General features: G+C 40.5%; 1 protein-coding gene across 4 annotated transcripts; it reads left to right on the forward strand.

The window, feature by feature from the left end:
- The first annotated feature begins 21,163 nt into the window (after positions 1-21,163).
- GPR12 (G protein-coupled receptor 12) lies at positions 21,164-26,450 on the forward strand. Of its 4 annotated transcripts, none has more exons than XM_068181226.1 (2): positions 21,164-21,303; positions 21,908-26,450. In XM_068181226.1, exon 2 carries the CDS (start codon positions 21,920-21,922, stop codon positions 22,922-22,924), a length of 1,005 nt encoding a protein of 334 aa, XP_068037327.1. In that variant the 5' UTR covers positions 21,164-21,303; positions 21,908-21,919; the 3' UTR covers positions 22,925-26,450. The 4 variants fall into 4 exon arrangements, with proteins under 4 accessions (XP_068037327.1, XP_068037328.1, XP_068037329.1 ...); XM_068181227.1 differs by having other exon boundaries at positions 21,167-21,320; XM_068181228.1 differs by having other exon boundaries at positions 21,179-21,303; positions 21,905-26,450.
- Positions 26,451-27,413: the final 963 nt, after the last annotated feature.

The raw sequence follows: 27,413 nt of genomic DNA on the forward strand, positions 1-27,413 counted from the left end.
CACCAGCCTGCTCTGCTGGGCTCAGAAGCTGAGCAGCAAGTTAATGCTTCTGGCAGGACTTGAAAACAGGTTTACTAAGGCTCTTTGGGATTTCTAATGTAAGTTCAATACTCAGAGGAAAAGATCGGGCCTTCAGGTGCTTTACTGTAGTGAGCTGCTGTTGAGTTCTGAGTGCCAAGCTAGTCACAGAAGACTTCAGCAATATTTTTGAAACTAGAAAAAGAAATCAATCCTCTTCAAGTTTTGTACAGAGACTGAAAGTCTCATAAATGATCTGAGGTGAAAAATTAAAAAGAACAAATTAGGATGGAGACAAGAGTGTGAGATTGAAGGACATGGACACCCAAAAAATTAGAAAAGCTGAGGAAACCACTGCAAGGCCTCACTTTCTCACTATAAAATTCAGCAGAACTTGGAGGACTGAAATCTTTGGCTGAAGGATAGAAACACAGTGAGGACCAGAGGTGCAAAAAACCATGAGTGACCTGCTTTAAACTTTGAATCCCAATACGGAAATCAGCGATACAGATCAGAAACTTCTCCAGTAACAGTAGGTCCTGCAATCTTCTTAGCCCACATCTGTTTCCTGCTGTAAGTTTCTGTTTTGTCACTGAAGCATGCCAACTTCCCAAACAATTGTTTTGTGCAGGTACAATCTAGACACGAACAGGGTATAAACGTTTTGGGGTTTTGTCATTTGGTTGCATCCAAGAATGATTTTCCTGGCTTTGCAAAGACTAGTCTGTGTCCAAACAGGTGGCACACAGAGTAAAAAAGACAGAGCAAGTTTCACACAAAGCAGTATCACATCAGTCCCCCTTGTCTGCCTTGTCCTGTACACTTTTCTGTACCAGGACTGATACCCCACATGCTCCCCGTGCAGCACTATCAGACAAGTACATTTATGCAGTGGGTTTCTAGCTGCAGTTCTCTGAGACACTGTGTTTTCAGGACATGTTTTCAGATACAAACATCACTCTCCTACCACAGCTAACTTGAACATACCTTAGCAACATGGCCAAAAAATGAGAAGCCTCAGGCTTACAGACAAGTTGCCAGGCAGTAACGAGTCACTGTGTGTCAGCTACCCTGCAGTGGCTATCTGCACTGATGCTGTTAAATGTCTGCAAGGAAAGATTTGTGGCTGTGATTTGCTTCTGCCATAGACTGTGTGCACAGTTGCAGCACATAAGCTGATAGGAGGTCATTTCTTTTCCACTTTCATCCTGCCTGTGCTGCCTGTAGTATTTTGCTGGCTGATTTGACAGGCCTGTGCAGACACAGGCTGTGGATGGCTGGAAGCTTGTTTCTATAATTTCCCACTTTGCTCCTGTTTGAAGCACAGCCTGGCAGTGTGTACCCACAGGCGTGGGTCTGGCAGGCATTGGTTGGCAGAGGGCCCAGGGAAGCACCCATGGAGTGGGAAGAAAACATTAGCTATGATTTAGTGGTTGGGCAGAAGAAGAAGGAAAGAAGAGGGCATGGAGAGAAAAATTATGCAAATGTTTCTCAGTGGAGTGAGGACAACGAGGGTTCATAGAGGATGGAAGATAACAGCTGAGAGTATGATTGTGGTTCTGAGGGCACTGACTCAAAACAAAGGAAAAAGCTGTCATGTCAAGCAGGACCCTCGCCTCACTCCCTATAAAAGAATAAAGATATTGGGAAGAGAAAAGGAAACAAAACCTGCTTATTCTCTTCTTGTTTTCTTCTTTTTCTCTGAAGTACAGAGAAAAAGTACAATACAATAGGAAATTTAGAAGCACACTGAAAAGCAATTTCAGTGAAGTGCCTTCTCTGAGAACAACCTGTGAATTAACTTCAAGACTGAAGTTCAAAAATATATTACTGGTATACCTCTTTTTACACCAAAGGCTTCCTATAACTACCCAGCATTTCAAATCAGCTTATTACAAAGCTTACAGTATTACCTTGTTACAGTTCCCATTTGAGCCTAGTTAATGTTTGCAATAATAAGAAAATAAATTGTTTCAGTGAGAAAATAGCTACTGCAGATATTTGCTCGCACTGTAAAAATGATTGGGTCAAAAAACAACTTCCCCAGAGGGGAAAAATATAAAGAGATCCAAATAAAACCAGAGACGTAAACAGAAACATGCATCACATCTCTATCCTGGCAACCAGCATGAGGGTTAAACAAATCTGCAGCAAATGACATCCAGCTCAAGGTCCAGCATTTTCCTTTATTATTTAGCTTTTTTGATTAAAGCTTTGGAGTTTTTTCACTGTCATGTTTTGAGTGATTGAGACATGCCTTTCACAAATTAAAATGTCCTTTTTTCTTTAAAATGCTGGGGTTTGATGGCTGGCAGGTCACATGTATTTCAACAGAAAAACTGGCACTCTCTTCTTACTCAAGCTGACTACATAAAACAGCATAGATCAAACCAAGCAAAGTCACATGGGAATAATAGACAGGGAAACACATATACTCCAGAATTTGCTGGATTATTATACTTTAAATAGGTGGTTTCTGTATCAGCTCATGGGTCTTCTGTGTACCTGAGATTCATGTTATTTCCTTTTTTTTTTTTTTTTATCTCCTGGGTTTCTTAAAATGTAAGTTGGATATTTCTGCTTGTTTGCATTCCCTCCCCAAACACCAACAAAATCTCTGGAATTGGCACTAGCACTCTGGCACTCTGGATGCATAAAGAATCAACTTTTCAAATTAAGCCATGCACAATTTCATTTCTCTTGGGGTCTTAATAACCACAATATCTTTCAAACACAAGGTACAAAGTTTCATGTCTTGTACATGTCTGCCTTATTCCCCTACTAAAGACAATATCTTAAAGCAATAAAGCAACAAAGGTAGAGGCAGCTATTTAGTCATCTGAATTTGTTTATCATTATTGTTTACTATTTATATCCCAGTGGCATTGTATTGTACACAGTGCAGTATGGATGAAGACAGTCCTGCATCACACAGCTTACAGAAATAACAGTAGCTAATAAGAAAAAGGAAGACCAGGATGGTCTCAATCTCTCAGGCTTTGATGTTCATCACCTTTAAAAGGAAGGTATATGTGCTCAGAATTCTTGGTCATGTGTCTACCATGGAAAAAAAGTGATAGTAAAATATTTAAGTAGCTAGACACTTTTACAGACTTCAATGGAGACATAATTTCAGCACTTCTAGCTTCCCTGTTATATGTGGAAAACTCAGCACATTAGTTACAAATGTGGGCTGCATGTTCATGGGAATCCTAACAGCTGAAAGACAAAGGGAAAATAAGACAACCACAATTTATTACTGAATAAACTAGAAAGCACCTTGTATTATGAAGGCTGTTCTCACAAACTCTAGATGTACAAGTCATGGTTTCGAATATTTGAGGCTGCAGGCTTTGCCCCTGCATTTTTTATTGTTGCCTGTGAGTATAGCACCAGTCTCATCATTAGCACATCTTTATGTTATTCTGCAATATGTCAAGAGCTGCATCCTTAAAATCTGTAGATTTGAAAGTAAGAATTGGCAAAATTCTCACCTTTTTGTTTTAATGTTAGAGAATGGCTAAACAAACTACAAGTGTAATCTGAAAAAACAGACAATAAACACTCAGTTTAACTGGCTGGTTTCTGGTTTACAGGCTCTTACATTCTGCTCCCACCAGTGGGAGGATCAGATACGGTATAGTTAAAAAATTTACTTGCAAAAATAATTCACAGTTCATTTATGGTGGAAATCATTTGTTTCTTACCCCTCAGAAAGTTTCACTTGGTTGCTTAAACAAAAGTGGAACAATTCTTCTGGATATAGGAGAAGGATCTTATATTTTTTCATAAACCCCTTTCCTCATCACTTTCCCCTTTTTACCTTTGGTATGTACCACTCTGTCTTGTGGGCTGCTATTTAGTTAAGAGACAATAGATATACTTTGCTCCAGAACACATCACTATGAGGAAAAGCCACATAAACACTAACAGTGCAGAAGAGAGGACTGAAAAAAAGGCAACTCAGAGCCAAGCTGTGTAATTAATCTCCATAGGAAGCATATGTAATTAATTAAACATTGAAAGAGAAGACTAAAAGCTGCCAGCTGGGTCATCAAGTAAAAATAAAAAACAAATAAAACAATAAAAAGAGATCCAAGAGGCCAACTCACCAACTCAGTGAGTGAGGGCAGCTTCTCTGATAAGCTAAACCACAGATTACTTTATTACTTTTAATGCTACCCTAATATATCTCAAGAATTTGCAGGATAAAATCTGCTCAAAAGCTTAATTCCCTCTCCTGTCAGAATCTTCTCAGATTCTGCCTTTCATATGTGAACTGGTTTCTCCCTCACCAAGCCACTGCGGCCTCAAATGCCTCCAGACTGAGCTCTATTATGTATTCTAGCTGAGCATACCTAGTAAACAGATATATGAGCCAAACTAATGATCAAGGTTATAAAAACCTGCTGCACTGTCATCTCACACATACCACCTGTTCTCCAGCTCATCTGGTTTGGGGTGTTTTTTCCCCCATCCATCTGTTATACTTTCCACTGTCTTCAGTGGTAAGGCCTGTGCTACATCGTTGTATAGTAAGCAACACAAAATTATACCTGCCAGCACTGAGCTATTAATTAAGTTAGCAGTAGTAGGATGATAACAGAATCCTGGCTCAGTACAATTTTCACTTGAACCAGCTGAACACATTGAATACATTTACCTAAAGGAAACAAAGGATGCTATTCCAGCATTTTATGTATCCACGATTTTTATTCATGGCACAATTAACCATTTCTACCATTACAGACAGTGCTGGACAGTTTTATTTGAACAGCAGTCTGTGTTTGCAGCACTGAGCAGTAAAGCTCTGACCTCTTGGTAGGCAACAGCAGATAGGCTTGCTTTTGCTCTGTAGTGGCAACAGCTCCCTGCAATGCTGTAATAAGAATGCTGTGACAACCAGCAATGACACCAGCCAGAAGACATTTGACAAACACTTCAGTAATGTTCAAGTGAACAAAATATTTAACTCTGCAGTTTCTTTACAGGGAAGCCAGGTCGGCTGCTTGCTGAAAGCAGGACCCGGTGCAGCTGCACAGGGCTGGACTGGGGCAGCGACCACTTTGGTGTGCAAAGAATTGTGTGTAAAGACTGGAGGTTTTGGTTCCTTCTCTAGAAAGCAGAAGACTGTCCCTTGCATGCCACACATGATGTATGCTTGCACAGATATGTATTAAAATATGTCTGCATAAAGTAACCCGCCTTTCTCCATCTCTCCCAGTCCAGAGAGATGGAGAATGTGTGTTCATCACACAGCCAAGGTGCCAAGTAAGCAAGTGGAGTATTTGTAACCCTCCTCTTTTACCTAAAAGAGCTTAAGCTATGCATATTTTCTTTATTTTATACTTCCATGCTACATCTGCAGGGAGGAATTACTCTTTCCCTGTGTCTGAACATATTTGATTTATGGAGGAACTAACCATTTCTCTTAATTTTGACCTCACTTCTAAAGCAATCTGACTGAACAGGGGTTGAAAATGACTAACAAGGAAAACACAGCAGCTTTCTAGAACCTGTGTCCATCCAAGCATTTCACTCAGCACTGGCTGTTGTCACAGCCAAGTAAATCCCAGTTACCTACTCCCTTACCAGCTCAAGAATGTATCCTACAAAAGACGCATCATCAGAAAAATAACAAACTGCTACATTTAATCTCCCCATCCATGCACTTTGTACAACAGCAATGCTTTTGTCTCCTCTGCTTTCTTTAATTAGTGTCACATCCATTACTGAGCTGCAGCAAAATTGACATTTCAGGAAACAACATCTGGCTCTTGCTAATCGGAAGGAAAGCTGTAAATCTCGCAAGGAGAGTGGTTTTAATTTGTGCCTATGGGATTCTGATATTGAAATACTGGCCTTAAATGTCTGCTCTGTGGGGAGTTACTGCTGCACATTAATTCTGAACTTACCCGTAGTGAGCGTGGGACTCCAGGACGGTTTGGATGAATGAGAGATCTCTGAAGTCAGGTCTTAGAAAATGTGGTTTCTTAAAAGGGGTGAAAGGCCCTGCTTGGAGTTGCCAGGCGCAACTCGTGGGAGAGAGGGAGAGGGAGAGAGAGGGAGCGAGGGTTCCAGGTGAGGGTCCCAGGGGAAGGTCCAAGAGAGCGTCCGGTCCCTCGGGCACACCTTATCAGGGGGCTTCAAGGTGGGCTGGAACAGGACTTGGGCCAATGGGGTCACAGATATCTGATACTTCAGGGGAGGGTCACAGGTGTGGGATGAACCCTACATTGGGGGTGAGACAGAGCATTCCATTTGACCTTTGGACCTATCTGCAGGTAAAGGGTGTTGTTTAATCAGAAGGGGGGACTGCTTTCAACCTGGCTATACTATTGTTTTCTAGTTATTCAGCAGTCAAGGTTTGTTATTTCAAATCTAGTTCTCATCTCAATGTCTGTATTTTCCAAATCTTTTGCCAGGCAATCATGTTTATAAGGTTTTCCTATTTCATCTTCCCCAACACTTACCAACTGTTGATCTGCAATAAGACCAAAAAAAAAAGAGTGATGAGTGACATAACACTATGTGACATAGAACCAGGAATGCTGTGCAAACGCAGGAGTGCACTCACCCGTGAAGCACATCACACCAATATTCACACCCTAAACACAGCATGTACTATCCACTTGGAGGAGGAACCAGCTTCAGACAGCTCAGCTTCACCAGAGATCCACTCCTACATACACAGAGAGACAGTTACATGGAACAGCAACACAGCCCATCAGAGAGACTTGGAAGGTCACCATCCAATGTGCCACTTCATGCCTTATTTTCTTTCTTTGGTTATAATGACTCATACTGGGACATTTCAAAAAACCACCAAAAAAAAGTCAGATTAACTTAGGAAACTTTTCAGAAGTGCCTCTCTCCAGCGTAACACACTTTTTGATTATGCAGTTTCCTATTGTTTTTGTGAAGTGACATGAGATCATCATGATTCATTCAAGTTGTCCATGGTTCACTACATTTACTGCTGGAAATGGCACTCCAGAATGCAAATGCCCTTCAAATTCCACAATCAATGGAAAAACTTCTGCACCATATTTAGAAAGTCTCAAATCTCTCTTTGCTGTGGCCCTTCATAGAGGAACTTTTCCCAGGGATGGCTGTAAGATGGATTGCTGCTTATTTTTTAAGGTGCAGTAAGACAGTTTAAGGGTCCTTCCATTCTTAAGAAGTCTTGGTAATATACATACCATTACTTTTTTGCTTTTAAATAAGCCTGTAAAAATATGTAAAAATTCAGATTTCCCACATTTTACATGCAAAATCTTTTTAATACCAAATGGTAGCAAAAATATATCTGGTAAATGCAAAACTACAAGGAATTGTCAATTGGATGGAAACAGAAGCTCTCCTTTTTGCATTAGATAAATATTTATATTCATATAAGCTTCAATTATGATTCACAAATATCTCAGAATTATTAGCAGCTTTGTGGCAGCTTCCTGAGGCACAGTAATGCTGTCATGTCTGCTTCAGAGAGGAGGAGCTGAAACACTGAGGTTCACCTCAAAGAACTTTTAGTTTCTTAATCTGAATTATTAACCTGGGTTCCTCTCATCATGAAGCGAAAGAGAAGCAGTCAATTTCAGAGTGACTGGTCCTTCCTAAACTAAGCCAGTTGAAATTACACTCAGACATTATCTCACCCTAAACTAGAAACATGGAGAAACAGGAGGGCTAGAGGATACAAGACACAAATTTTCTTCCTGTGCATAGGGACTTCATTAACAAATAAAGTATGCAGCAAAACATGATTTTGACCTCATATTTCTCAAAAGTCAAGCCCACATCTTAACAATTGAGTAACATAAAATAGTGGGCAAGACAATAAAATAAGCATTTGCTAAAAATCTTTGATGGATTTGATGCAATAAGGAAATTACAAGATTGGTTTAATCTATCAATAATTCTATAACATAGCTATTACAGATGCAGACCAAAGTAGCTTGTTTGAAAATGCTTGATAGGTACAATGATGTATGAAAAAATTATTACATATGAGAATGGTAAATCTAGTGACACAGCTGAATACTACAAATAGCTCAAAATTGCATGCAGCAAGTCATCAAACACATAGGTGGATCATGCAGTTGTTTTTTCTTTTGAATCCACTGGAACAGGAAATTAAGCAGTAAGGTCAAAAGCCAGTCTGGATTTCTGGACTAAAATGTACCAACCAATCAACTAAAAATGAGGATTTAAGGAACCATCTTGTTCATTTGTCAAACATAATTTTATTTGGTTTTCTTTACTTTGTTTCTATTTCCTTGAAATATTCCCCTGTCACAAATCTTTCCTGGAGCTTCAGCATGAAATATGTCAGCTTTCAAGTAATACAAGGGCAGGAGAAATGAGCTAGCATCCAAAGAGAAAGGAGAGAATGAAGCCACAAGATCATAGTTGAGCTTCAAGTGTGTTACAGTCATCTTATAAAATTCTCATCAGTTTGGCTACTTACTCTGCAGTTTTTCCCCAAGATTTCTTTTCCAGCAGAAATGAAGTGTGATACTGTGGGTTGTGTTCAAAGTCAACTGCTATCGCTGATTTCAGTAGAGCAGTTCGGAGTGTAAAGCCAAATGCAGAATTGTGGTCCATCTTGTACAGCTAAATGAAAACAGGTGTTTAGAACAGACAGAAAAAGGGTGGCCAAACCATAGGTCTATTCAAACTAGTATTAAATGTATTCCACATTTTTGAAGCTGAGTCACAGCCAAAGTATTTTGGCTCTTGGGTTTTACATAGTGTGATTTTATTTATTTCACTTTTACAATTATTTGACAATAACCAAAGTGATCAATTATGAATTTCAGGGAAAGTTCTGGTTTCTGCTGGACTTGTTTTGTATGCTGTGGTACAGCTGAGAAACACATAAGGAATATTCCTTCTTTTTCTTTACCAAACCTGGCTGGTTTTCAACATTTGTATTTATTCTGAAATCAATTCAGATTGACTCACTTCTAATGAACCTGCTCCTACATCTACAATTTTAAAGAGGAACCAAAATGCTTTAAAATAAATGTATTCCAAACCCTGCTTACTCTGGTAACCAGGGTTTACATAGTGCACAGGCAAGGAAATGTCAAAGCATTGAAATAAAAGACCAAAGAAGCCAGTCTGTAGAACTGATACACAACTACGCCACAGCAGCTACAGAATCAGAAAAAAAAGAAAAAAAAAAAGGCATAGCAGAGTGTTCCTATGGTTAAGACGAGTGGTTCCAGGCAGCTTGTCAATACACTGGCTGTAATATCTCTTGCGCTCTTTTTACGTGATGGAAAGGCATACATGAATATTTAGGTCAAATAAATAATACATGTCTCATAAATAGTAGAAACCAGTGGGCGTGTCCTTGGAGGTTTCAGTTTAGTGGACAACATTTGTGTCTTGAAAACAGATGCAAGTGTGCTTTAACCTTTTGTATCAAGATGTGCTGGTTTGGGCTGGGGTAGAGGCAATTTTCCTCACAGTAGCTGGTGCAGGGCTGTGCTTTGGATTTGTGCTGGAAACAGTAATAACATGGGGATGTTTTGGTACTGCTGAGCAGGGCTTACACAGGGTCAAGGCCTTTTCTGCCCCTCACCCCATCCCACCAGCGAGTGGGCTGGGGGTGCACATGGAGTTGGGAGGGGACACAGCAGGGACAGCTGACCCCAGCTGACCAACGGGATATCCCAAACTATGTGGTGTCATGCTCAGCATACAAACTAGAGGGAAAGTTGGCTGGAGGCTGCTGCTCAGGGACTGGCTGGGCACTGGTCATTGTTTTTTATTTGCATCACTTATCTCTCTAGGGTTTTATTAATCTCTCTTTTTTTAAATTATCTTCCTTTTCATTACAAGTTATCAATTTTAATATTATTTTATTTTATTTCAATTATTAAACCATTCTTATCTCAGTCCAGAAGTTTTCTCACTTTTACCCTACCAATTATCTTCCCCACCATCCTTCTGGTGAGGGTGGGGATTGAGAGACCAAGTGTGGTACTTAGTTGCCAGCTGGGGTTAAACAACAACACAAAAGCATTGGTGATTTAGTGATTTATATAAAGTTCCTTTTTTTTTTTTTAATATTCATATCCAGAAGGACACACTTAGCAAAACCAAAACAAACAAACCAAACGAACAAACAAAACAACAACCAAGAAAACCAACAAAAACAACCAACCAAAAAAAAAAAAAAACCAAAGGAAAAAAAAAGAAAAAAAGAAAAAAACAATCAGTAAAATAAAAATCAAGGAAACATATTCCAGGCATAAATGAAAATATACTGTGTCAGCTCCTGGTTGCTAGATCGTTTTCTCTCATAAATAGGTCTCTTACCTACTTTTGTATACCGACTGAGTAGTCCAGAATTTTCCTCTTTCACTTAACACAGGTTTGAATTCTAAAATGAAGACTAAAATTAAGACTATAAGATTAATCACTTATAGAAAAGTACACAAAAGCATGGCAAATTAGGAATCAAAATGCAGACAGAGAGATGAAACCCTCCAGCAGTCTGAGACCAACAATTGTGCATTCCAGCTTCTATTATAATATGTATTTATTTTTTCTTTACATCATACCACACATTTTCCTATTCATTATCAGCCAGCTACTATCAGGGATGACCATGTGCTCTCTTACTTACTGCTTTCCTTAATAATGCACTTGCTATATCTTCTTGTCTCACTTACTACACTTGTCACATTTCCAAGCACCCATTTCAAGCAGCTAATTACAGTCATAATTGGGGCACTTTCAGACCAGCATACATGCCTCGTGTTTGCCAGATGGTGGATCCAGATCTCCCTGTCTTGTGTGTACTCAGCAAACACATATAACCACAGCCCAACATTTTGGAAACCTGTTTTAGATCAATGCTGCATCAGTATGTCACTGAGAACTGACTTGGCCTACATCAATACAAGGTAGTTCTGCTTAACCTGTTTCATACTGAATTTCTCCATGAGCTGCTCTGATACTAAAAGACTTTTGAAAAAATATTACAAAGATTCTAACCCCTAAAAGGTGTAATCTGCACCTCTAAAAGTGCAGCTTGCCTATCTAAATTTTAAGACTGCTATGACAATTAAGGGCAATAACAAATTCAAGGTCCTGTCACTGGATGCACCACTCAGGATTTAACACATGTCTGCAGCTCAGACTTTCACTGTTTTTGTACTCACAGCTTGTTCTGCTCAGCACACAAGTAATAATGTAATGACAGGCCAATCTCAAGCTGACAATGTATAGCCATAGAATTAATAAAAAAACATCTAAGAAGAAGAAGAAGAAGAAATATTTAAGCCAGAATGCTTACAGCTCACGGCTTGGAGCCTTTCTGCCACAGGAACTTTACAGTTGCAAGGAGGTAAGCTCAGGTATATTTACTTTTTCCATACAATAGCCACCACACAGGAGTTTAGAAACTTCTCATGTTACAGTTGATCAGCATTTTACTCCTTCATCTGGCCACTTAGCTTCCTTCTGTCCTGTTCAGTGTGCCATCCCTGTGCCACACAGCTTTAGGAAGAAAGATGGAAAGAAGAAATTACCAGTCACTGCATCCATAATGAGGAGAGAGTATTGTAATAGCTTCTGGCCAGGCCATTTCTGCAGTGGTTATTGGCACATACAGCAGCTCTCCTGGAAACAGCTGAAACCTGACGGATTATAGCAGCCTTTGTGGCAAGACTGTTAAAAACAGAGCAAATAACAAAGCGATAAAAATACAAAAAGCAAGGTTAGATTCTTCAGTACTGGGAATGAGTTTGCTACAGTGTTAAGCTATGAGTATGGACTAATTTTACACAAAGACACTGGAACAGCATTACTTTAGATTCAGAAGTGGTGCTTTCCCCAGAGAAGGCTCCCAGGAGAATCACTTCCAACAATTTTTGTCCCACCCCCCTTTCCTCTCAACCATGTGAAGAAGTGCTGTATTCCATCCCTGTCGGAGAGAGAAAAATGAGAGAAAAATCATTCTATCAGGCTTGAAATCCCCAAATGCTTTTAGTGGTTGTAATTTCCCCAGTGAGCAATTTTTAGCAGAATGAGCAGATAAAATTACACTGCAAACCATCAGACTGCAAACCATCTTCGTGATAATCAGGCATCATTCTACCAACCGTTTCATCTCAGGAATTCCTTGCATATTCATCCCTCTTAAAGGCAAGGGGACAGAGGTCTCTGAATAGATGCTGTATTCAGGAGTTCCTCCTACATTTTATTGCAATAGAAACAGTGGCTGTATTTACAGGGCCTATATTTGCTGTTCCATCAGGGTAATCCAAAGCAGCCCAGTGCTCCCAGGGTACAGCAGCTGTACAGTTGTACTCTTTGCACCATTGCTGCACCAGCCCTGGGTTCCTTACCAGGATTGTGGGAATATTAAATACCAGTCAGACACTGAACCCAAATATGTACAGGTGACATCGAGCGGTTATAGATTTACAATCATGTAAATGAAATCATGATGAACCACCAGCTCCGCTCATCACACTTTTCCTCCTGGTCCTCAATCTGTCTTTCAAGTACCGCTTTTTATTTCATACAACTGCTGTGAAAAATGATGGGTCTTATAAATCTTCACAGGTTCAGATACTTAATCACACACCTCCTGCATCTATGACCAGGGTAGAAGCCCTGTAGACCTGGATTTATAAGGCCACATTTCAATTATCAGCTCTATGGTCACGTATTTTACCATTCCTCTTTCCTTCACAGTTTCTAAATGTCAGATGCATAAAATATTTGACATTTAGGGAAATACCGGCATTATAACAAATACAATTTTCATACAATACATGCTAGTAAGCATGTAATTTTCAAGACTTAATTTCTACCCTAGTATGCATATTTTAAAATCACCAATTTTAAAAATTAAATTAGAACAATTGCTAGTATTAAAAAATTATTATAAGCATGATCACAGAACCAAAAATAGGAGTGAGTTATAATTAGCATGCCAGCATATAAATGCCATAGTAGGAACTGATACTGGTTACAGATATTTGATTTGTGAATAGATATGTTCTCTGTGAACTTCAGAAATCTGTAACTCAGAATTATTGTCATTACAGAAACTGGGCATCTTAGGTGAAAATACGTCTATGGATGAATGATCCAAGAAAACTAATCACTTTTATGGCCACAGAAAGAGGTTGTTCTGGGTCGCTGTCCAGATAGTAAAATATTAGAAGCCTGTGATCTTGTTTATAATTCATGATAGGCTATAGTTAGGCCTACAGGTATTAAAAAAATATTTCCTCACCTGAAACAGAAATTGCTCTAGAGACCTCTGCAGCTTTCAGAGTGTAAACACCCAGTCCAATAATTTTGTTAATATATGTCTGTAAATTACAAAATTTTTGAATAAATTGTTTATTCGAATTTGAGATAGGCATCCCAAAAGAAAACAAACCTAGCCCTTAAAATTTCAGTATTGCTGTATTGTCCAAAAAGTACAATAGTAACTTTATTCCATCACTATTTGCTTAACAGAAGAGTGGGAGTGAATATAAGATGAGTCAATAGGAAACACAGGTTCTAACTTTTTCCACAGCTTTGCCTTCAAAATGGAATTCTGAAAGCAATCAAAAAGAAGCCCATGTCTTGATGTTTCATTATCTGTCACTGGGATCATGGTCTGCTGTCTAATGTCCAGCACCAGCAATAATAGTAATAATAGTTTTTTTCTTTGCATAAATTTGGTCTGTATTAGCTAAATACGAAGGTGCTGCCTAGACAGCTCAGTAGCAAAAGCAGCCAGAGGAGCGGGAGGATTCTGATGAGGCTATTTCTTTAGATATCACATAAATTAATTGAAAAATACAAAAAAGGCTCATTAAATACCTCTGTTTTATACAAAATAAGAACACTTTTAGAAACATGATACACAGAAGTAAAATGTAACAAGTATACCTAGCTACATACATGACACAGAGCACGCACAGCACAAAGATCAAATAAAACTCAGAAATCATTGAGATTCCTAACATTTAGGACCAAAGTGTATCTTTGAATCAAAAGTCTGACCTCTGTAAGAGCACATCTAATAATTCTTATGTTTGAATTAATCAGTCAACAACTTAAGCTGTTGAAAGGGGATTATGAGGTGGCAACAAAGATGTTTTACAGGACACACGTGCCAAGTGTCAAAGGAAGTGATGAATAGGTAGCAGAGGATGGCTCCAGAAGCTCATTACAGGTGGTGGACACATCTCAATACTAAATTTAACGTTTCCTGAAGGATATTGGAAGTATATATTTTATATTTGAATATAACGTCATATTTGAAGTTTCAGAGGCCACAGTCAATGGAAGGTTGTTAAGAGAGGATTAAATTGTTAAAAGCACTGCTCTAGGTAAGTGACCTCTGCAAGCAGCATTTTGGATGGATATCAGCTGGAGAAGGCTCCATTTGTTGAGGTTGGATAAAATCATGCTTCAGCGATGAGGGACTGGGCAAGACTTATCACCATGCAGGGGTTGAAGAAAGGCAGTGTGATAATCTAAAGGACATAGCTTAAGTCTGAATGCAAAGAGACAGGGCTGAGTTGGAGAATAAGAGAATGATCTATGAAAAATAAGTAGGGTGGTGACCACTGAGCAAGGTAGGAAATGACCGGGAAAGTCAGGTAAAGAGGTGAGACTAGCCATGCCACTCTAGGGAAGTTTCATAACACAACTAAATGTGTTCCCTTTTAATAAAGTAGGGTGAATAGCTTCTGCTCCTGCCCAGAATGCTTTCTTTCACTCATGCATTCCCTAAGGAATACATACATACTTACATACACACACACACACACACACACACACACACGTGTATTTCCTTTTTCCGAAGACAACTGGCTGAAAAAAAAGCAATTTTTAACTTGCCTTTATTGTGATGTCTTGATAGAAAACTTAAAAGTGGTTCTGCTGCTCTAAAGACATGCTCATATGTGGTACCCATTGTTAATATTTAAGATTTGAGTGGTCTGGCTAAGAAGTTTATAGTAACTAAAGGAATATTTCTTTCAAGTAAAAACTAACAGTGATGGTTTCCAGCTCCCCAGTTTTCCACATCATTAACTATGATCACAGATAATTAAGCTTCTGTCTGACCTGTCCTAAATTGCACTTGCATTATTACACACTTGGATTCCCCAGATGTCTGACACTGGCATTTACAAATAAACAATTCAGAAAGGTGTTCTCATTTGGAGTGGAACTGCAAGCCTTTTCTTTCGATGGATTTTTCTCAGGAAAAAAAAACAACCTAACTTCCAATTGATTTCACAGTTTGGAGTGAAGCATCACACCTATGGAGGCAATAATTCTGTGAAAGACATGTGGGATCCACAAAGAATTTCCGACATTTTCTGCTTTGACACAGAAGAGGAAGTCAGACTCTTCCATTCAGTGGATTTTGCCACCAACCAAGCTCACAGCTAAACCCCTCTCACTGAACATCCCATGTAATACAAAACAATAATCAGACAATGAAGCTAATGTTTCTGCAGGAGGAGTGCATGTTGCTGGACAGCCCCTCCATCCAACTTCCTCGCACAGTTAACATTTCCCATATCATGCACAGTAACACATCTGACTTCAATAATCTTTTAATGACATTTGTGAGCTTGATAACATATCTTTAAGCATTATTATCACAGTTTCCACCAAGGTGCAAGCATGAACATTTAAATCATTTATATGTCTCAATCAATCAATCATCAATCTCAATCAATCATCATTTATATGTCTCAACAATATTGTCACTTACCCTTCAGAGAACTATCTATTATAACTCGACATGCTTTTCAGAACACTCCCAGAAATACTCTCCATGCTTTTAAGAGCCATGATGCCCATTATCTCCTTAAAAAATAGCAGAATAATCAACATGCCTCAAATAGTTTTCCACTTTGGGATACTACTTTGCTGACCAACAGAGCAATCAAATATAGCTGCAAGCCAACCTCACTACTTAAGCATGGTCAATATAGGGGTTTGTAGCACTAACTTTTTCCAGGACAACATACACCTTTTAATATCTTTAATATGCTGCCTTGTTTTCTCTTCCCTGATGTCCTGTGTGGTCTTTTTGAAGAACTCCAAGTACTTTGTGGGGCTCTAAGGAAGCTCAGTGCTTCTCACTCATTCATCTCATGCTTTATGCCCAATGAGTAAATGAAGACTGTAATGAAAACCATTTTTATTGATGTAATAAAAAACTAGCAAAAAGCAGCAAGCAGCTTATAAAAGTGCACTTTCTTCAGTTCCAGAATAATCCACCTATGATAAATCACTACACCTCCCCGCCCACAAAAAAAAAGAAAAAAAAAGAAAAAAAAAAAGAGAGAGAGAGAAGGAAGTTATTTAAAGTGCCTAAGAGAAGAAGTAAAAGAAAAACAGTCAGCTGTGTTAAAGGGAGCAAGAAAGAGACACTAGATACCAAGAAAAACATGAGATATATTTGCAGGGAAACATGCCCCCAAGACAGACAATTTTGAGGACTGTAAATATTCAGCCATTTATCAGACATGGGCAAAGAGTCCATCAGGATAGGACAACTCCTCAAAGCAGTCCAGACTACTGAGAACACAACGGAAAAGGGTTTGTTTTCAAACATCTCAGACCATCAGAGTATTATGTTCTTTCATCTGAAGAGAACAAACGGCGAGTTATAAGAAATTTCTCCTTGCTATAATGGCCCTCAAAAAGGAAAAAAATGAAATTACTACTAATTCGCTCTCATTTCCCAGCACTTTTTAAAACACACTGGCCTGGACTGTACAAAGTTTTCAAATATTGATTTCATCAGTTCCCTGTCCAGAAGAAATAATTATTTCCCTGCTTCTGATCATGATTCTCCTTTTATCACAGCAGCCCTCTGTCACAGCTCTGCATAGGGAACTTATATACAACCAGCTACTTCCCATTCACAGTCAGTGCTGGCCTGTACTTGGTACCCTATAATGTAGGAATGACTAAATTTTTTTTTTCTTAGAAATACAGTTATGTTTATAGCTGTATATACTAAAAAATAAATTGCCTGAACAAGCTATGTGACAAAAGCTTCCCCCTCACCCTGAATCCTCTGCTGTCTTCTTTGTTTACCATGATGTCCACCTGTCTTTATAACAAATCCATTCTTTGCCTGTTCTGCGGGTTATGGAGTAAGTGCAAATCTAGCACAGGCTCTGGAAGCTGGTGTTTTAAGAGGTTGTAAGAAAACAGGTATTAATCCCCTTCACAAGAATTTTAATGAAAATTGGCACTTCTGTTATAATGGCATATGATAAGACAAGTGCCTTTCAAAAATCTGTTGCATCTGTGGAGAAACAAAATATGTCTTCCCATTGTAATAATATCTGTGTGACAAGACTTATTTTCTATTAAATTGATATAAATTGGCAAGTATTCTTTTATGCTCCATTCTCTTTCTTTCCTTTGGAAATGGGCAAAGACTGATTTAGAATAAACCCAAAATATTCTCTATATAACCCCTACTTTAGTTATGCTCCTAATTGTTTCCAAATTGCCTAGCAATTCAGAAAAAATAAGTGAAGACTTCAACACTTGATTCACTTGGGAGGGAAGCAAAGGAGAAAGTTAAAATAAAAAACAAAGGTTAAATGGGCTGTGCAGTGCCCAAAGATTCTGAAAGATCAGTAATAACTGCACAGTTCTGTGCATGGGAAGAATTTGGTTCATTACATGGTCTGAGTGTCTAAATGACATTCATGTAACACTGAAGAGTAAATCAATGTGAAGATGGAATCTCCTGAAATTCTAACAAAAGCCATTTCTACAATGCACACAGGCTGCTGTCATATATTTAGAGTTTTCACACTTCTTTTGTACAGCAAACCATCACTATCTGCAAGAGTTGTTACCAGAAACTTTCTTTTCTTAATTTTATTTAAATTACTGTAAGACTACATATGGGGAAAAATAAAATCCAAAGGAAAAATAATTCCAGATAATGAGGACTCACATAAGTAGGTGCTCCTTCAGGGTGGTTTTGATTATATGGATGAAAGACTAGGAGTCAAAACACAAAGATTAAAAATAAAGAGAGGTTGCTTAGGAAGGAGTAAGAGAGGCATGGGACCCTGCTGGATTCCCTGAAGGGAGGCTTGCTAGATGGTAGGGACACAGATGAAAAATATGTCAATGTGTTATTTCAGGATCATTTTTCTATTTGAATGGTACTGTTTAGTTTCTGTGGATAGCTCTATAATTTACTGGCTGGTAACTCAGGATGCATCTCAAAGCCTGATGCTCCTACTGCTCAGACCAGGAAGGCAATGGAGTAGATGACATTTTTCATCCCTCAATTGTATGAAGAGGCTCCCCATCCATGGCACATGGGGTCTTGGAAGCACACTTGCCCCTCAGGACATGGCTGGGGCATAATCCCAGAGAGGAGATTGCCATGTATTGCCAGTCACAGATACCTGAAAGAAAGAAGGGCATGTCCCTGAATTCACCCAAACTCCTGGACACAGCAGGTCACTGACTGCCTTAAGAGTGTGAAACTTCCAGATTATGACCAAGACAGATAAGAGCACTAGACTCCACAGGTATATTATTCCACACAGGCATATATATTCCTCAGGATATGCCATTATTATGCAAAGTCATGTTGTGTTACCTGAGCTGGGCCAGAGTATCTTTGTACATCACCATGGCAGTCACAGCGTCAGACACAGATCCCAAGATCCTGGGCCCAAAGCCAGCACAGCCCGACCTCTGCTTCCAGTTCCAGCACTAGGCTGTTCTGTGCTAGCTTGAGGGTCAGCAAACATCTCTATCAGCAGGTTCATGAGAGACAGAAATAAATAGCAAGATAGTGGTACAAAAGCTCTTTAGCTATGACCTATCACTAATTTTTGCATCTGGTAATTTTCATATTGCTTAAACAGAGATTTTCCTCTAAGTGACAAGTGTTCCGTTGCACTGGGTGAAATCCATGCCAATGCCATTTGCCCTAATGACGACAGTCTACCATCTCAGGAAAAAGTGAGGAACTGGCAATATCCTGCAATACAGGATACAAACATTAGCTTGTTTATAATGTGTTATAATTGGAATGGAAATCATTTACAAATTAAATAAGTGGATAAACACAGCTCTCCAAAGTCCTAAATTAAAATATTCAATTGAAACGCTTGTCTTAGCCATTTGTGAAACAAATGTTAAAACATTTGAAGAAAAGCTTTTGCATTTTTATTGCAACTGTTCCTAATGGAAGAGTGACAGATGATGAAACACACAAAACATATTCAGTCCAGATCACAGGAAAGTATTTGTCACACTGTCACATAAGAAACCACTGGATAAAACTAGAAGACAATGATCAGCAGCAAAGTGATATCCATTTTTAATTCTTGTTATAAAGAAGGAGGGGCACCAAAAGTATGAATGAATCATCTTGAGTCATCCAGCAAAGTTTCACAAGGCTTAGCACAGTGACTGAGGTCGATCTGAATGAAGGATGGCACCATGCAGACTTGCTGAGTCCATAACTCAACAAAGGAGAAGGAAATCTGTCCAGATTCCAGTCATTCCCCAGGGCCTGATTTTCCGGAGGGTTTTAGGTGTATAGTGGTGTAAATGAGGACTATGTTTTCCTAATAAAACTTCCCAGGCTTCTCTGTAGACCAACTTATCCCACTGTTTTGATATGCCCTGGAGGACACAGTTCTCTCCACTGACTGTACAGAGGACCTTGGGAGACTATTTTCTGTACAGAAACCATCTGTATCTGGCATTTAAAGCTGTTTGGTGTGGCTCCTCTGATCCAGTGGCCTATATCCGAGTTAAGTTCCAACTCACTCCAAGTCCCACTGGCCTGCCTGCACTACTCAATATCTAACACCTTTGTGTAAATATGCCCACGTGTCCCGATTGTCAACATCCAAAGATGGCAGGCACCCCCGTGCCCATGCTACCCCAGCAGGCACCCTGTACAGGCAGAAGCTACCTGCTCAAGACCAGACACTGGGCATCACTCTTTCAAATTTTTTATACCATATTTTCATTTTCATGTGGTTGTAGACCACAGAATCACAGAATGGTTGAGGCTCCAGAGTGCCTCTGGGGGTGGTCTGGTCCAGCCCCACTTCTCAAAGTAGGGTCAGTTAGAGGAGGTCATTCAGGACCTATTGGAAAGGAGGTCGTAGCCTCTTCTCCCAGGTAGCACGGATGAGAGGACATAGTCTTAAGCTGTGCCACGGGAGGCTTAGGTTGGACATGAGGAGGAATTTCTTCAGAGAAAGACTCATTTAGCATTGGAATGGGCTGCCCAGGGAAGTGGTGGAGTCGCTGTCCCTGGAGGTGCTTAAGGAAAGACTGGCTGTGGCACTCTGCCATGGTCTGGTTGACATGGTGGTGTTCAGTCATGGGTTGAACTCAATGATCTCAGAGGTTTGTCCAACCTAATTGATTCCAGCATTCTCTGATTCATTTTCATATGGCTGTAGACAACAGGATCACAGAGAGGTAAGGCTCCAGGGTGCCTCTGGTGATGGTCTGCTTCAGCCCCACTTCTCAAAGCACTGCCAATTAGAAAAGGTCATTCAGGACCACAGAATCACAGAACAGTAAAATGGTTTGGGTTGGAAGGAACTGGAAGACTAGTTTCAAATCTACTTCCAAATCTAGTTTCAAATGCCCTGCCATGGGAAGGGATGCCACCCACTAGATCAGGTCACTCAAGACCCCATGACACGTGGCCTCGAACACTACCAGGGACGGCGATGTCATCAGCTTTTGAGTTACCTCCAGAGGCAGGGACACCACAACCTCTCTGGGCAATCCCGTGCCGCCAGCACTTGACCAGCCCCACGGTACGAGGATAATTTTCATTTAAATAATTCTCTCGCTGCAAGGGAAAGGCCGGCTGGTCCCCGCGGAGCCGCGGGCGGTCAGGGGCCAGCCGTGCCGCAGGGCCGGTCCCTCGGGGGCGGAGGAGGAGCGGGCCGGGGGCGTCCGCCCCCTTTTCCCCCCTCATCGCCGCCTCCCACGCGCGCACCTGCGCAGGCGCGCGGGCACGAGGCGCGCCCCCGCCCCCTCACTCCCTCACCCGCAGCCAGGCGCACGCACACGCCCTGCGCGCGCGCGCGCGCGGGGGGCGCGCACCTGCGCTGCGCCCTCAGCTCCCCCCCGCCTCCCCCCACACCGCGCGCGCGGCGCCGGCCCCGCTGGCGCCTGGAAGGGACCGCGGCGACCCCTCCGTGCCTCCTCCTCCTCCTCCTTCCTTCATCCATCCTTCCTCCGAGCCGCCGGGGGACAGCCCAGGTGATCCGCCGCTGGGGGTGCGTGGGGGATCTGTGTGTGTGTGTGTGTGTGTGTGTGTGTGTGTGTGGTGTCCGCGTCGAGTTTCTAAGTTCTCAGAGGATATCTCCCTACTCTCCCCCCAGCCCGGGCGGGGTTTCCTCGTTTCCTCGCTGGGGGTCGGTGAAAGATATTCCGCCTCCCCTCCTCCTTGCCCATCCTGTCCGCTCCCTCCGTGACCAATATAGCCCCGCGCTGAAATCGCGGCTGCAGGGTGCGGGGTTTACGCCTCCCCGCAGCCAGCCCCCACCCCAAATTGCGGCGCTTAGAGCGGGCTTTAGCTGCTTTATGGGTTGCCTCCCGTGCCCGTGCCTCCCTCCCTGTGCAGGTTACCCTAAGGATCACTCAGCCTCCCTGCCTCGATCCCTTGGAGGATAATCTCGGGCACTTTTAAATATCCTTCCCCCTCCCCCGTTTTTGTTTTTATTTTCTATTGTCACATTTATGTAACAAGTGCCTGCCTGCACATCAGGCTGGTGTTGCTGTCTAGGGCGTTGCATGCTCCGGGGGGGCGATGTATCCAGTGCTGTGGCTGAACATTAAAAACAATGTCTTTCTGTTGAAGAAGACAGGGGTTAAAATGAATGAAGATCTGAAGGTTAATTTGAGCTGGCTGCCTCAGGATCATGTAGAAGCCAGCTCTACAGAGAATGCCTCAGCTGCAGGCTCCTCCCTGGTTCCTGCCGTAGACCCCGAGCCAGAGCTTTTGGTAAACCCCTGGGACATTGTCTTGTGTACTTCAGGGACCCTTATCTCCTGCGAAAATGCCATTGTGGTTCTGATCATTTTCCATAATCCCAGTCTTCGCGCCCCCATGTTCCTCCTGATAGGCAGCCTGGCGCTGGCAGATCTCTTAGCAGGCATTGGATTGATCATCAATTTTGTTTTTGCCTACCTTCTGCAGTCAGAAGCTACGAAACTGGTTACGATTGGACTGATTGTTGCCTCTTTCTCAGCATCTGTTGGCAGCTTGCTGGCTATCACTGTCGATCGTTACCTCTCCCTGTATTATGCTCTGACTTACAATTCAGAGAGGACTGTCACTTTTACCTATGTCATGCTTGTACTGCTCTGGGGAGCATCTATCTGTATTGGACTGCTGCCTGTAATGGGCTGGAACTGCCTCAGAGATGAATCCACCTGCAGTGTTATCAGACCGCTCACTAAAAATAATGCAGCTGTCCTTTCGGTCTCTTTCTTGCTTATGTTTGCCCTCATGCTGCAGCTCTACATTCAGATCTGTAAAATCGTGATGCGCCATGCCCATCAGATTGCCTTGCAACACCATTTCCTGGCCACTTCCCACTATGTGACCACCCGAAAAGGAGTGTCTACTTTGGCCATTATTTTGGGGACTTTTGCTGCTTGTTGGATGCCTTTTACACTCTATTCTTTGATAGCAGATTACACCTATCCTTCTATATACACCTATGCCACCCTCCTGCCAGCCACCTACAATTCCATCATCAATCCTGTAATATATGCTTTTAGAAACCAGGAGATACAGAAAGCACTTTGGCTCGTCTGTTGTGGCTGTATTCCTTCTAACCTGTCTCAGAGGGCAAGATCACCCAGTGATGTCTGATTGGCAGCCACAAGGACGCTCTTTAACATGTTACTTTCCAGACATTCTGTCTTTGGTTTAGATGCATTCATTAAATGGTGTGTGATGGGTTCACGTAAAAACCACAGGATGGACTGACCTTTTTGTAAACAGAAAACCCCAGCGACCGAAATCAATCGAGTGGTTTAAGGAAGATTTCCAAAATCAAAATAATCAGTGTTCTTAACAGATTTATAATGTTGCTCAGGGTCTTTTTGTCATATTACCCAGACTTTGCCATGTTTGCCATGATTTTACATTAAGTTTTCTAATTAAAATTAGATTGAAACAGCACACTTCTTTAGAATTGTTTGTGATTGAGTTGAGTCATACTGCATGTTACAATCTGTTGTTTGGATATTTTTTTCCTCTTTAATTTTTTTAAACAGAAAAAAACCCTCAAACCAAGTCCTGTTACCCCATCTGTATATCATCAGAATACTCTTCAAAATAATGGCCAATTGTACTGATTTATATGGAATTTATTGTAATAATGTCAGTGCAGCGAATTTGCTCGAAGTGAGAAAGTACTTGTGCAGCTTTTTATTTTACATCTCGGCATGAATTAGGTTGACAATTGTTTTCAAGAGTTACCTGTTCTCTTATGTGTTCTGGCTGGATGTTAAAGCAAGAGATATGCGTTGCTTTCCTTTTCAAAAATCAGACATATGTTTTCACTTGCATGTGGGACATTGGAGCTATGCTGTTGATTTTAAAACTGACAGGGGTATCTTTGAAATTGATGAAACAATATGGCCTCTTTCAGCTATGCATTTGTAATAGATTGAAAGCTAGGTTTCTCAGACAAGTTTATCTTTTCAGAAGAGTATAAGAAATGTTTCATAAAACAATCTATAGATTGCTTGCAGCACATCTTTAGCACTACATGAAATGTTTCCTGTATATTTTTTACCAAGTCAATACTATTACCATTTGTTTTTACTGTTCTCCTATGTAATTTTAAATACCGACATTTATAAATTCTCAAAGCATATCTGGTTCATAATTATATGCAACCAGGACTGCAAGATGAAACAGTGTTTTCTCCTTTTCTGGCAGTTTCATTCTTTGCACTGTACACACATCAGTTCACTTCATTATAGAATTTCATTATAGTTCTGGTCTAGAAAGCAGAGCTTCCTTTCATGAATGGTTAAATTTCAGACTGCTTCTAACCTTCCACTGAAGCCACATTAAAATGCACTAGAAATAAAGCATTGTTTTCTGATTTGAAGACTACTTGATTGTCAGAGAGAAAATCTTCCTGGCACTTGTCTTCGTGAAACTTACGATGTACCCTCATGTCAGCGCATGGGAGTTTAGAGTACCGCTTCCATTAGTGTTGATGGGAGCTCAAAGTGTTCATGCCCTGGCATCAGCAGGAGGTTATACTCCCTTGGATGTCAAAGTCAGCATATTGTATTGTTGCTTCAGTACCTTCCATTAAAAAAAAAAATAAATCCAAAACTCAAGTGTAAAACTAGCAATATTTACAGTTCAATGAAAAAATATACCTGTGTAGTAGAGATAGTAGAGACAACTGCGCTGCTGGTCTGGATTTTTCCAAATGGAATCTGTCCTTTCCACGTGGACGTTTGGATGACTGTGGCTTTTTGTGGCAAAGTTTCTGTGACGTTAAGAATCATATGCTATACACAAAGCTGAATCTCAAATGTGAGTTGTCTGTAAACAAGGCTCTGTAGAGATTTTTATGAGCAATAATTAATTTTAGTTGCAATGCTGGGTTTAAATTCCATTATTTATTTGGTTCAACCTTCATGATATTTGGTTCTTACTTGGTAATCTGATAAGTTTAATAATAATTGCATGGCATGACCTAGTAGAGCTGTGAATTTAAGCTCCCCTGGCTTCCCTGTGATTTACAGATGCTCAGCAAGTTAGACTATGACCCCTGCTCAGTGTAGGGTATCGGTGTGCTTTATCTACTTATGAATGTTACTGAAACTCTAGTCATTGAATTTTCTTACAATTTTTTGTATAAGAAATACTCACTTCATAAATATCCATGATACATATGTGTGCAGTTTTGCAAGTATGCAAACTATTGGGAAATAATAGCAGTAAAAGTCATGAGATGAATAATGTAGAGAGGCTGAATAATGTAGGATGGCACTTTTAAAAGAAAAAATAAGTTAAAGTCATGCAAACTTTGCTCCCCCTGCTTTTTCCCTTGTTTGTTCTTCTGTAACAAATTGCTAAAAGTATGATGAAGATGAGCAGCTACAACTGTGACCAAAACTCAGTCCTGAGGGCAACTGTTATTTTCCATATACAGATGTGTACTCATCCTCTTGGATAACTTCATAGGCATTAGTGCTTTTCTCTAGGCAACACCTGTGTGGTAGGGAGGCCAGAGAAAAACAGCACAGAGGGAGATAATGTCATTCCCTCTTCTCATGTGGTTTCACCTCGTGTCCTTGTCATCTTCCTCATTCCACAGACTGCTCAATTCTGCAGAGGCTCTCCAGTGTGCTGGGGGAGCCGACCTCTTCCTTGTGCCAGAGCGGAGAGATTTGTAATTGGAAGCTTCTCTCCTGAGGAGCAGAGCAAGTCAAACAGAGGAAAGAAGGATTAATTATAGCAATCCCACAAAGCTGGCTCATAGGGATGTGATTTGCCCTTGTTTGAGGAGTTGTGCATGGTTACCTTCCACCACAAACAGATGAGAAACATGATTCTGCCTCCAAAGATACTGCTGTGACCTCCAGTAAGGATTTTGCCTCTTCCAGAAATATGTTCCAAAACTGAGACTATGCAGCATAGGCCAGAAAATCCTACTGAACATAGGTTTGCCTGCAGCTGTCAGGCCAAACTTTATCATAGTCTGCAGCACCAGGATGGATGCTACATAACACACCTCTGAATGAGCTCTGGGAAATACAGGCAGAGCTATGGGTGCAAAGCTGCCTACCTTGCTCACCCAGAAGAATTGCTTGACAGCCAGCCACCTTTCAGACCCTGCAGAATTAAGCAACTCTCTGCTGGCCCCTCAGAATGACAGTGGAGGCCCCTGTTCTGTATGGTGGGTGCCAGCATCCATCCAAGGGCCTCCTGGAACTGTCAGAAATCCAGCCAACTTGCAGTTTCTGATACTTTGTTGTCCCGTCAAACAACAGCCGTGCATAAGACCAGGGGGCTTATATTCACCATTCTGTGTACAGTGAGGTAGCTTTCATATCTCTCTTGTAATGACAAATGGAGGTTTTTTTCCTTAATATGTAATTCAGTTTAAAGAATTAAAGTTCATGTTTATTTATTAACACACTTGACCCAAAGTTAGTAACAGGTTGTATCCTCATGGGAAAAATTTATTTTGGTCAGTTTTTCTCATACATTCATCCTCAAAGCTTAGGAGAGGATTTTTTGAATTGTCTTCTTTTTTTTTTCCTTCTTTTTTTTTCTAATAATTTACCCCAATAGTAGTATTTCAGCAATAAGGAGAAATATGGTTTTAGCACAAGAGCAATAAAATCCTCCATGATGTGGATACTATAAACTGCTGAGTAAACTCATAGCAATAGAGAGGAAGCAATATATACTTTAGACAAAAAAAAGTAACTCACGTAAGGACTTTTAGTAAGCATAAGTCTTCCTTTGTTAAGCAGATCCTATCAGACCGATGTAAGACATTATTTCTGGTTGATTTGTTTTATAATCATTGAATTCCTGAATAGAATTACACAGCAATAACATTTTACCTTAATTCTTGGATCTTGAATTTGTGCTATTTGCTGGAAGAATTATATACTGCATTGGGGAGTTCTATTCTTTTCATTGTTTGGCATATAGTTGTACAGCATTCTGTGGATAAATTAATAGTGTTCAAGATTTACAGTTATAACTTGATCCCGAGAATACCTGAATTGGTCATGCTCATCAGGGTGACTGATAAATGGTGCTAGCCTGTTCTGAAGACATCTTGGTTGTGATACCAGTGAAGAAAACCCTACCAATACCCAGGCTCTTTGGAAGCAAGCTCAAAGGACTGATATTGCTTCTGTATCTTCCTACCATGGACACTCAGTGACAAAAGCAGTTATATCCATCCTTTAGTGTTCAGGGACCAGCTTTGAGGCATCTTGGAGTCGCCAAAACTCCTCCATGGACAGCAGTGAACTTTGGCATAGATCAGTGCTCATGCTGTCCCCAAAGAACTATTATTCTCTTGCCTCATTTTCTTAGAGATATTTTAGCTTTTAAAAACAAAATATATGTGACTTTATTTCCTCAAAGTGATAAGCAACCTGCTGTGTGACTGGAAGTTGGATGAAATAACATTGCTACAAATCAAGCCCCTGAAGCATAGCTACACACTCATTGCTTAAAAAAAAAAAAAGAAAAAGAAAAAAGTGATTCTGTAACATTCAGAACAATGTCTTCAAAATGTTGGCCCTGACTTTTATTAAGAGAAAGTATATAGAGTCTATTTTTTCTATGTACAAGAAATAAA

This window comes from Anomalospiza imberbis, chromosome 2 (assembly GCF_031753505.1).
Source record: "Anomalospiza imberbis isolate Cuckoo-Finch-1a 21T00152 chromosome 2, ASM3175350v1, whole genome shotgun sequence".
In the NCBI taxonomy this organism is placed as follows: Eukaryota; Metazoa; Chordata; class Aves; order Passeriformes; family Viduidae; genus Anomalospiza; species Anomalospiza imberbis.